General features: G+C 45.8%; 1 protein-coding gene across 3 annotated transcripts in view; it reads left to right on the plus strand.

The window, feature by feature from the left end:
• The first annotated feature begins 7,235 nt into the window (after positions 1-7,235).
• LOC113935748 (zinc finger protein 548-like) overlaps positions 7,236-12,332 on the plus strand; it is a 28,120-nt gene continuing 23,023 nt past the window's right edge. The window contains exon 1 of one of the 3 annotated variants that reach the window (XM_035724962.1): positions 7,236-7,468. In XM_035724962.1, coding sequence (XP_035580855.1) covers positions 7,300-7,468 — 169 coding nt within the window. In that variant the 5' untranslated portion in view covers positions 7,236-7,299. The remainder of the gene's footprint in view (positions 7,469-12,332) is intronic. The other 2 variants (XM_027618142.2, XM_027618143.2) reach the window with 2 other exon arrangements.

Raw genomic sequence — 12,332 nt, forward strand, 5'->3', positions numbered from 1 at the left:
TAAGGGCAGAGGGAGAGGGAGAAGCAGACTCCCCACTGAGCAGCGAGCCTGACATGGGCTCAATCCCAGGACCCTGGGATCATGACCTGAGCCATAGGCAGACACTTAACCAACTGAGCCACCCAGGCGCCCCTGTAAGAAACTGTCCTGCAAAGTGGCTGTACCATTTTGCATTCCCACCAGCAATGAATGAGCGTCTCTGTTGCTCCACATCCTCATCAGCATTTGGTGGTGTCAGTGTTTTGGAATTTGGCCATTGTAATAGGTATGTAATGGTATGTCATTGTTGCTTTAATTTGAAATGCCCTAATGACATGAATATCATTTTCATGTTTTTTAACACTATCTTTTGCAGAGGAGAATTTTAATTTTATTTATTTATTTATTTATTTATTTTTAAGATTTTATTTATTTATTTCACAGAGAGAGAGAGAGAGAGAGAGAGCATGAACCCAAGCAGGGGGAGTGGGAGAAGGAGAAGCAGACTCCCCGCGGAGCAGGGAGCCCGATGTGGGGCTCGATCCCAGGACCCTGGGATCATGACCTGAGCCGAAGGCAGACGCTTAACGACTGAGCCCCCCAGGTGCACCCAGAATTTTAAGTTTAATCAAGTTGAAATTACCCAGTTTTTCTCAAGGATTGTATTTTTGGTGTTGTGTATAAAGCATTGCCAAATCCAAGGTCACCTGCATTTTGTTCAATGTTATTGTCTAGGTGTTCTTTAGTTTTGTGTTTTGTGTTTAGGTCTATTACCCATTTTGAGAAAATATTTGTGCAAGTGTAAATTCTATATCTAAATCATTTAAAAAAAGATTTTATTTGAGAGAGAATTCACAAGCCAGGGGAGGAGCAGAGGAAGAGGGGGAAGCGGACTCCCCAGTGAGCAGAGGAGCCTAATGTGGGGCTCAATCCCAGGACCCCGAGATCATGAACCTAGCCGAAGGCAGACACTTAACCCTTAATCCTTAACCTTAACCCTTAACCCTTAACTGAGCCGTCCAGGTGCCCCTAGATCTTTTTTTTTTTTTTTAACATGAGGATGCTCAATAGTTCAAGCACCATTTGGTGAAAAGACTATCTACTGAATTGCCTTTGCTCCTCTTTCAACAATCAGCTGACTATTTCTGCTGATCTATTTTTAGATGCTGTTCCAATTTTTTTCCATTTATTGAGATAATCCTGTTGGGTGGGCTTTGGCGGGGGGGGGGTTATTTATATGGTATAATCCATTAATTTATATTCAGATGTCAAACTAACCTTGCATTTCCTGGGACAAATCCCACTTGGTCATGATGTATGGTCCTTTGTATATGTTGCCAAGTCAGTTTTCTGATACTTTATTAGTGTATTTTGCATCTATATTGATGAGAGAGAACAGTTTTGTAGATTTCTTGTGCTATCTCTGTGTGACTTTGCTATCAAAGGAATCCTGACCTCACAGAAAAAGTTGGGAGTGTTTCCTCCTTTATTTTCTGGTAGGATGGAAGAGTTTTTGAGTTTTGCAGTTTAGTGATATTTCTTTAAAATGTTTGCTAGAATTCCTTAGTGAAGGCACTTGACCCTAGAATTTTCTTGTGGGAAGACTTTCGATCAATTTTCAGTCAAAATTTGCTTAATACAGTACTATGTAGTTTTTCTACTTGTGTCAGTTTTGGATAATTGATGTCCTTTAAGGAATTTTTCCATTTCAATGGAATTGTCTAATTTGGGGGGACAAAGATTTTAATAATATTCCTTTATGATATTTCTAATTTTTTTAGGGTGAGTAGTGTCTTCATTCCTGCTTTTGTTAATTTGTTTTCTTTGTCTACCTCAAGTTTTATCAATTTTGTTGATCTTTTGAAAGAACCAATTTTTAATTTCATTGATTTTTTTAGTTGAAGAATAATTGACCTACTATATCGTGTAAGTTTCAGGTGTACAACATACTGATTGAGTATTTATACACTTTACAAAATGGTCACCACAAGTCTAGTTGCCATATGTCATGATACAATGTTTTTAAAATATTACTGACTATATTCCCTGGTCTGTACTTTGTATCCCTGTGCCTTACTTACAGTGGGAAGGTTGAACCTCTTAACCCTCTTTGGCTCTCTCATCTGTCCCGATCCCCCTTCTCTTTAGCAACCATCATTCTCTATGTCTGTGAGGCTGTTTCTGTTTCATTTGTTCATTTGTTTTGCATTTTAGATTCCACATATAAGTGAAGTCATACGGTATTTGTCTTTGGGTGATTTATTTCACTTAGCATAATACTGTCTAGGTCCATCCATGTCACAAATGGCAAGATTTTGTTCTTTTTTATGGCTAATATTCCACTGTATCTATATATAGCTAGGTAGATAGAAAGATAGATATTTATAGAGATAACTAGAGAGAGAGAGAGAGAGATGTGTAACTCTACACACATCTTTATGCATTTGCCTATCATTGGACATCCTGGTTGCCTCCATATCTTGGCTATTGTAAATAATGTGATGACATAGGGGTACATATGTCTTTTTGAATTAGTGCTTTCACTTTCTTCAGATAAATACCTAGAAGTGGAATTGCAGGATCATATGGTATTTCTATTTATAATTTTTGAGGGAAGTTTCATACTGTTTTCCATTGTGGCTGCACCAATTTACATTCCCACCAACAGTGTACAACTGTTCCCTTTTCTCCACATCCTTGCCAATACTTATTTCTTGTCTTTTTTTTTTTTTTTAAAGAATTTATTTGAGAGAGAGAGAAAGAGAGAGAGCATGAGAGGGAAGAGGGTCAGAGGGAGAAGCAGACTCCCCGCTGAGCAGGGAGCCCGATGTGGGACTCGATCCCGGGACTCCAGGACCATGACCTGAGCCGAAGGCAGCTGCCTGACCAACTGAGCCACCCAGGCACCCTATTTCTTGTCTTTTTGATAAAAGCTATTCTGACAGGTGTGAGGTGATACCTCATTGTGGTTTGGATTTGCATTTCCCTGGTGCTGATGTTGAACATCTTTTTGTGTGCCTGTTATTCATCTGTAAGTCATCTTTGGAAAAAGGTCTTCAGGTCCTCTGCCTATTTTTAAATCAATTTTTATATTGAATTTATGAGTTCTTCATATATTTTTGATGTTAACCCCTAATCAGATATGTAATTGGTGAATAGCTTCTCCCATTCAGTAGGTTGCCTTTTTGTTGTTGATAGTTTCCTTTGCTGTGCGAAGCTTTTTAGTTGGTGTCCCATTTGTTTATTTTCGTTTTTGTTGTCCTTACCTGAGGAACATCCAAAAACATATTGCTAAGACCAATGTCAAAGAACTTACTGCCTATGTTTTCTTCTGGGAATTTTATGCTTTCAGGTCTTATATTTAAGTCTTTAGCCCATTTTGAGTTTAGTTTTGTATATGGTATAATAAAATGATCCAGTTTCATTCTTTTTCATGTAGCTGTCCAGTTTTCCCAACACCATTTATTAAATAGGGTGTCTTTTCTTCATTCTGTATTCTTGTCTTTTTGTCATAGATTAATTGACCATATAAGTGTGGGTTTATTTATTGGATTTCTGTTCTGTTTTGTTGATCTATGTGTCTTTTGTTGTGCCAGTACCGTACTATTTTGACTACTATAGCTTCATAGTATAGCTTAAAATCTGGGAGCATGGTATCTCCAGCTTTGTTCTTCTTCAAGATTGTTTTGGCTCTTAGGTCCTTTGTGGTTCCATGCAAATTTTAGGACTATTCTGTGAAAAATACCATTGGTATTTTGATAGGGATTGCATTGAATCTGTAGATTGCTTTGGATAGTATGGACATTTTAACAGTGTTAATTTTTCTAATCCATGAGTGTGAATTATCTTTCCATTTATTTGTGTTGTCTTTAATTTCTTTCATCATTGTCTTGATAGCTTTTAGAGTACAGGCTTTTCACCTCCTTGGTTAAATTTATTACTTGGTATTTTATTCTTTTTGATGCAGTTGTAAATGGGATCGTTTTCTTAATTTTTCTTTCTTTTTTTTAAGATTTTATTTATTTATTTGACAGAGAGAGACCTAGCGAGAGAGGGAACATAAGCAGGGGGAGAAGCAGGCTTCCCGTTGAGCACAGAGCCCAATGTGGGGCTCGCTCCCAGAACCCCGGGATCATGACCTTAGCCGAAGGCAGACACTTTAACAACTGAGCCACTCAGGTGCCCCTTAATTTTTCTTTCTGATAGTTTGTTATTAGTGTATACAAATGCAACAGATTTCTGTATATTGATTATGTATCATGCAAATTTGCTGAATTCATTTATTAGTTGCAATAGTTTTTGAGTGGAGGTTTTAAGGTTTTCTCTATGTGGTTTGTCATCTGTGAATAGTGACAGTTTTACTTTCTTAGCAATTTGCATGTCTCTCCTTTCTTTTTCTTGTCCATTTGCTGTGGCTAGGACTTCCAGTACTAATCTAATAAAAGTGGCAAGAGTGGCACCCTTGCCTTGTGCCTGATCTTAGAGCAAAAGCTTTCAACTTTTCACTCTTAAGTACGATGTTAGCTCTGGGTTTGTCATATATGGCCTTTATTCTATTGAGGTACATTTCTTCTATATCCACTTTGTTGAGAGTTTTTGTCATAAATTGATGTTGAATTTTGTCAATGCTTTTTCTGCACCTAGTGAGATGATCATATGATTTTTATCCCTCATTTTGTTAATGTGGTGTATCATGTTGATTGATTTGCTGATGTTGAACCATCCTTGCATCCCTGGAATAAATCCCATTTGATCATGGTGTATGATCCTCTTAATGTATTGTTGAATTCAGTTTCCTAATATTCTTTTGAGGTCTTTTGCATGTGTGATCATCAGGAATATTGGCCTGCAATTGTTTTTCTTAATAGGGTTTTTGTGTGGTTTAGTTGTATCAGAGTTTTGTGTGTGCATGTGTGTTTCTGTCTTCTAATTTCAGTAAGCTTTTTTTTTTTCTAATCTTTATTATTTTCTTTCTTATCCTTAGTTTGGGATTAGTTTGGTCTCATTTTCATTTTTTTTTTAACATAAAAGTTTAGGTTATTTACATCTTCTTTTGTAATAAGCTGTTTATACATTTACCTCTAATCATTTAGTTTACTTGTGTCACATTGATTTTTATATGTAGCATTTTTACTTTTATCAAGCTCAAAATACTTACACTTTAAAAATTTCCCTTCTAGTTTCTCCATTTACGCATAGGATATTTGGTAGTATGTAGTTTAATAAATCCCTATTAAATTTGCAGGGCTGGCATCACAGAGCAGGAGGAATGCTTTTAATCTTTCAGTCAAGGGCCCAAGTGTTATAATTAAAGCTTGAAATGGAGAAAATCTATTTGTTATTTTAAATATGTTACATTCGGAGGAAGAGACTGAACAAAGCTGTCAGTTTTTAACGTAGGAAGAGTAACCCACTCTGTCAGGAATTGATGAGGATGACCATCGGTTAATTCATCTTGGTTATTAGGCACTTTTTCCTTCCTCAGAGCACCCTCATGGATCTGACTTGAGGTGTTTTCTTTGTCTTAGTTTTTGTTTCATAAGATGGGACAATCCTTTTTCCAGTGTTCCTTCTATGTACAGTATCTACAAGTGTCTTTGTCAATAAGTGGGAAATTGATTGGGAAATGGGCTATTATCTGTTAGACTTGCAGGGACACAATTTACATTGGGTCCTGTCTTGTTTTTATTCTGAAGCCCTTTCAAAATGTACTGCCATGTGCTGTAGTTCAGCTAAAGAGACTATTATTCTAATTTCTGTAAGTGCTCATTGAACATTCACAGATCAGTAGACACAATAGTACAACTTCCCTACTCCTTTTTATCTTTCTGGCAACTCTAAATATTGTGTTTTCCTCTCCCTACAGGCTGTTACTGCACAATGTTTTTAGGTATTAAAAATAAGCACATTTTGGGACCAACCGTGAATGAAGCCAAGGTTTCAGCAAGCTGCAGTTTCAGCTTCACTCTCTGACTTCTCAGACTCGGTGTCTCACTCAGACTTCACTGAGATCTTAACTTTTCCCCCCCACTTATCACACATATATTTCTCTAGAACTATTTTTGCCACTTTCCTTGAAAAACATTAATAGCATTCAGTAATATCAATCTCACAAGTGTTTTTCCAGAGATAATCTCAACTCTCTGTGCATTCACTGTTGCTGCAATTACAGATGAAATGGTAATCACTAACCAGCAAAGAGATGAGATTATGGATACTCGGTTCTTTATCTCAGGGATAAGATGTCCCTTTGCACACACGGCCAAATCGTGTGGAAGGCATACACTGTTCAGGTAGAAGATGGCACGTGATAAGTCCTTTTTTCAGATAGGTTTCAGATTCTTAAAAGAAATGGAACATATCTCAGATATACAGTAATAAATATTATCTGAATAAAAGTATTGTTCTCTAGGTTGGAACACCATTACTGACCATACAGGTGGGAAAAATGTTTTCTGTGGGAATCAGAGGCGCATCCTCACCCTTTCTAACCCCTTCAAGGCCTCCTTACACCCCTCCTTCAAGTTCCCCATCACAGCCCTGTCTGGAGGCCCTTCCATTCCTTCCTTCCTTCCTTCCTCCCCCTCCCCCCTTTTTATTTTATCTTATTTTATTTTATTTATCTATTTGGGGGTAGAGGGAGAGAATCTCAAGCTGACTCTGCGCGCTGAGCATGGATCCCGAGGCAAGGCTGGATCTCACGACCCTGAGATCAAGACCTGAACTGAAATTAAGAGCCCCACACTGAACCAACTGAGCCACCCAGGCACCCCTGGAGGCTTCTTACTGAAACTACTGAAGCCCATAAAAAGGACTCCAAAGGGTCCGTGTACTCATCTTTGGCAAGCAACAGATAGCTGAGAACGATGAGGGGACGGCGAGTAACATTACTGTATGCGGTGTCCCTGGCTCCGTGCAGGCTTTTGGAAGTGTGCTGCGATTCACGGAATCTGAAACAACAGGTCTTTGACCGTTCCTGTGACTTGTTCTACGCCGCGCTAGGAGGAAAGCTACCTATCGCCCCTTTAAGGACCAGCAAGGCCCCGCCCCTTTAGAACCCGGAACTCCATTTCCCAGAGCTCCTCACAATCTGGCCTTTATCCCCTGTCAGGAACGACCTACGTCCTGGGTCTGCGCAGTGATGGCGCGGAAACTACATTACCCAGAAGGCCGTGCGGCCGCAGCGGCGGGGACAGCCCAGCCTGCCAGGCTTACCCGAGAGCGTTTTCGTGCGTGCGTGTCGCACGGGGGGCGGAACTTCCGGCAGCATCCCCATAGCGTCTGGTGCCCCTGTCGTTCTCGGGACTGTTCTCTCCTTTAATGCGAACCGAAGTCCCGACTGAAGTACATGGAAAGCGCGGGGAGAGGCGTAGTCTCCGCCGCAGAGGCGGCTGCGAGGCGCCTTCGTCCCCGCCCGGTGGCCGGCCGCTCCCCGCCCCGCTCTTCCCACCGCTCGGAGGCGGAGGCCGCGCCCATGAAGCCGGCTCAGGTGAGCGCTGCGACCCCCGGGCCCTCTGCAGCCCGCCCCTCGCCCCGAGCGCTGCAGCCCCGATGGAGGGGCGCCCGCTCAGCTCCCCACAGCCGGGCCCGCGGGGCGGGAGCAGAGGGCGCCCCGGCGTGGGGTCCCGGCTCCGTCCGTGCGGTGGGGCGTGGCGGGGGGCGATCCCGGCAGGGGCTCCCGAGTCGAGAGCAGGGGTGGGGGGGACCGGGACCCTTGTGTGTGCGGGGAAGGGAGGGCGGGGCGGGGTGTCGCCCGCAGTGCGGCGTGGGCCCCCGGGTCCGCGGAAGGTCGCCAGGGGGCGGGGATGGGAGGGGCACGCCCGGAGTCCGAGGTTGAAGGTAGGGGAGAGCGGGACGGGGAATGCAGGCGGGGAGCCTGCTGAGGAGACACGGCAGCCCCCGCGCGGGAGTTCTGGTGGAGGCTGGGCCAGGGCGGTGGCGGCAGAGCGAGATGCGAGGGGGTTCTGCGTAGGGTTCCACGACAGCCGACAGGACTGCCTGCTGCATCACGTCCGCGTGTGAGCAAAAGCAGGGAGTGAAGGGCCGTGTTAAGGCTTCTTTGCCTGGACGTCTGGAAGGAGGCCGGTGGGGCAGGCGAGCCCAGGGAGCGGGTATCGGGGAGATGATGAGTTTGGTTTTGGACGTGTTGGTGCTGAGATACCTCAGTGGGGAGACGTGACCTGAGCATGTGGAGGTGAAGGTCTGGAGGACGGGGAAGGGGCTGGGCGGTCACAGGTGTGGAGGGTGTGGACTGCTCCAGAGCACGGCCTCGGGGCCAGATCAAGGAGGGAGTCTTAAGGTCGTTATTGCTGATGGGCTCCGTGGTGTCAGGAGGGCTGAGGCTTTGAGTGTGTAGGCGATTCAGCATCCTGAATGCTCCCTCCATAAAGGAGCATACCTGACATAGAAGGTATTCTGGCCTGTGTCTAGAAGAGAATGCCTGGATTTGTAAGTTTGCTGGCCTGGGTGGAGATGGATGTATAGACTCTCAGCCCAGCAGGTCAGCTGATCCTTAGAGACAATTCCTGTGAGACAAAGGAGTAGCCAGATTTGGGGAGCAGATGGGTCCCAGACAGGGGCATTGTCTTCTCCTCCTCCACCTTGAGGACAAGAGGAAGGAAGGAGTGCTACAGTAACGGGGTCCTGCAAGCGTCCTTCAGGGGATCCTGTAGCAGGTAGGCTTGTTGGCCGAAAGGGAGAGTAGCTGAGCTGCCCGCTCAGACTGTCCCTACAATTCATTAAATCCAGGATGTATGAAACATTTGTTGATTAAGACGTCGGGTAACCGATAGTCCTCTAAGTATGTACATACAGGGAGGCAACTAGAAATTAATTCATTCAATAAACTAAGCATGGCAGTACTTTATAAAATTGCAAAGTTAATTTATCTGTGGTATTTGCTAACAGTAGAATGTTATATGTCACATCCTCTGAAAATCTTAAAAAGCAGAAACAATGCAGACCCGCATTTTTAAAACTCCATCCCTTTATTTGCACTGACAACATACAGAATTGTTAATCCCCTGGATAGTTACGGCTGCCAGGTGGTGCGTATTAATTGTGTTTAATACTGTTATCAGCTCTTTGAGGTGGGGGCCATTGTTAACCCCGTTTTACAGGAAAGGAATTGAGGCTCAGGAGGTTCAGTGCTTCGGCAAAGTCACGCGGCAGGTAAGAGCAGCATTGAAGTCAGAGGAGCTGAGAGCTTAGGTTATCGGGCTGAGATCTCAGTGCTCCAGGGCAGGGCAGGGGCGGTGGTGGTCCAGTTCAGTCTGTAGGCTCCTACCGTGGTTGCCCCTTTCTCATGGCCTCCCTCTTCCCACAGGTTCCCGTGGCATTTGCAGAAATGCTTATGGACCCTGTTCAGGTGAATGGAGGGTGTGACAGATCTTCATCCACCCCAGTTATCACCCTGATGGTTTTGCCACTCCCTTGTAAAGAATGATGGTGTCCTGAGATTGTTCACCTGGTCTTCTCCCTCCCTTGGGTCTAAAGTCCTTGTGGTTTCACCAAAGCCCAGGGTTTTGAACTGAGGCCTGGATTCTATGGAGCGTTTCCCATTTCTGGCAACTGATGGGGTAAGATGTGGAAGGGTATCCTGGGCACAGGTTCCAGAATGTTCAAGTGATGGGGGTGAGAGTGAGTTGGAATGTTCAGGGAACTGCAAGGCTCTTACATATGGTGGGAATATGGGGGGGGGGGGGAAGGTTGGGGGGGAGGGGCACACAGTTATCAGATCCACAATTACAACCTGAGGTTGTGGGCCTCTGATCTGAAGGAAGTAGGAGCTATAGAGAAGTTTTGGAGCAGAGGAGCCAGGTGATCACATCCAGGTTTTAACAGGCTATGTCTAGCTGCAGTGTGGAGGAGACGCGGGAGTGAAGGTGGGAATAGTGACCTGGGAGGGAGCTCCTGTGACAGTGCAGGTGAGCCCTGCTGATGGCTGGACAGGGGGTGGTGGCTGTGGAGGTAGAGGACTGGTGCTTTCTGGATGCGTCCTGCACAGAGTTGCCCACGTTTAGTGATGTGGTGAGTGAGGGCGCCAGGAGGTGTGAAGGGAAAGGGGGTCAGGGACAGCCCCGAGGCTTTTGGCTTTCTCTGGAAGTTTGGATGTTCTGTCAATTGAGATGGGGAAGTCAGTAGTCCGAGGGCTTTTCGGAGGGAATAGGAAGTCAGATTCTGTCACTGATGTCCAGATGTTCCAGACACTCCCAGTCGGCAGGTGTACACACAGATCTGGAGTTTAGGGGAGGCATTCAGGTTGCAGACAGCCACAACAGAGTGGCCAGTATGTGGACTGAAGTGTCGCCGTGCCTCAGTTTTCAGAGGGGGCATCATTAGGTTGTGGACGTGGGAAGGGGAAGGAGGCTGAGATTTGAATCTTTTTTGGGAGCCTGGATGGTGGTAGTGGATGTCACAAAGGCAGATGAGAAAGCAGAGTCGCTCTTGGGGGGTGGGGGGTTGTGCTTATGAGGAATAAAGGTGAGGAGTCCGAAAGGCTTCCAAGGGGTCAAGGATATGAGATAGGTGTTGAAGCATCTCCATGAAGGAAGTCAGATGTCAGTGAGCTCAGAGCAGAGCACATTATCTTTCTTTGGACTCATCAGTGTTTTGTGGTGACCCTTGGTCAGACCCGTGTTGTTCCTTCAGGCTGGTAGATCAGTTGAGGTTAAAATGGATCAGCCTGGAACATTGCTAGGCCTGGGGTGGGGAGTTCAGTGTAGCTGGGCTTTGAATGTGGGTGAGGTAAACACAGACTGTTTGTGACTGCTTGTAGGACACCGTGTGTAGCGGAGATGTAGCAGAGGACCAAGGGTCCGTGAGGTACTGACGTTAGGTTTGGGAGGGTGAGTGTGACACAGGTGGCAGGGCCAGGTGGGGAGAACCACAAAGGAACCCTGGTGGTCTGTGGTGCTAGGAAACTTGGGTTTCTGGGGCAGGATGGGGCCAAATAGGCTGTTGATTCCATTTGCAAAATACTACCCGGGTTCCACGTGCACAGTGGTGTGCTGGGAAGCCATGGAATTACCTATAGAGCGGGCTGGAGGGTCTCAGTAACTGAGTTGCAGAAGTGGAAGGACCAGATCTGTAGAGGTTCAGATCAAGAACAATGTGCAGGCGAGGAGGAGTGTGAATGTTTGACCCCAAGTCCTGGGATGGGGTGCTTATGGGAGAGATAAGTTCAAGTTGTGTTGCCTGGGAGGCAAGATCTGGGGGACCTCAGCATAATTTACTGATAAAAGAGAGAGAGCCCCATTGCAGCCCCAGAGCCTAGGTGGGGCTTTTCTGCACCCTCCCCCACTTGTTTTCCCGAGTCCTGGACACAGTGATCAGTGGCAGTGACGAGAGAGAGGCACCAGTGCCACAAGACCTTGTATCTCTTCCACATGGGGAAGTTGGGGTGGAGGGCAAGGAGCAGATGGAAGTGGGGCTGGGGGGCCGCACTGAAGATCCTGGAGAGAGAAGCTGCACATTGATTGAACTGTCCCCATTTTGGCAGGGGCTTTTGGTTTTTACAGACGTGGCCATACATTTCTCCCAGGAGGAATGGGGCCTCCTTGATGAGGCTCAGAGAAGCCTGTACCACAGCGTGATGCTCGAGAACTTTGCACTTTTGTCATCACTAGGTAAGGCCCTCCCACCTACTGCAGTGTCTGGGGCTGGGCGCTGGTTTTCCCCTTTCCCGGGGGTAGTGCTGTCATTCCCACACCCACATCACGGTCACTACTTCCCTTCTGGTTTCCTAGCACACATTTATGGGAGCCAGGTCTGGGCCCAGTGCACTTCTCCAAGTTTGTCTGAGAAATCCCAGTGGTCTTGCTTGCCATTGGTCAGGTTATTCTCTTCAGCCCCTGTGCTCCATGCCTTCTTCCTCCTTGCTGACATTTCTTGGGGCATGCCTGTGCCAGAAATTTCAGCCACCAAGGTAGTCTGTGATGGCGTATTTTTAAATAATCTCTGAACACCAGCTACTTTGTGGCGATCACACATTTCTGCATCTGGACCCAGTCTTGCATCAGTGCTCACTGGTCACCAGCAGCTCTTGCCTTGTTGAAAGTCATTTGCATGGGGCGCCTGGGTGGCTCAGTCGTTGAGTGTCTGCCTTCGGCTCAAGTCATGGTCCGGAGGTCCTGGGATCGGCCCCACATCGGGCTCCCTGCTCAGCAAGAGGCCTGCTTCTCCCTCTCCCACTCCCCCTGCTTGTCTTCCCTCTCTCGCTGTGTCTATGTCAGATAAATAAATAAAATCTTAAAAAAAAAAAAAAAAAAAGAAAGTCATTTGCAGAGGAAGGAGTTGGGAGACTGTCTCTCCTCCCTGCACTTCCCCATTCCTCGGGTCCTTCCCCGGAGTCA

This window comes from Zalophus californianus, chromosome 17 (genome assembly GCF_009762305.2).
Source record: "Zalophus californianus isolate mZalCal1 chromosome 17, mZalCal1.pri.v2, whole genome shotgun sequence".
NCBI lineage: Eukaryota > Metazoa > Chordata > Mammalia > Carnivora > Otariidae > Zalophus > Zalophus californianus.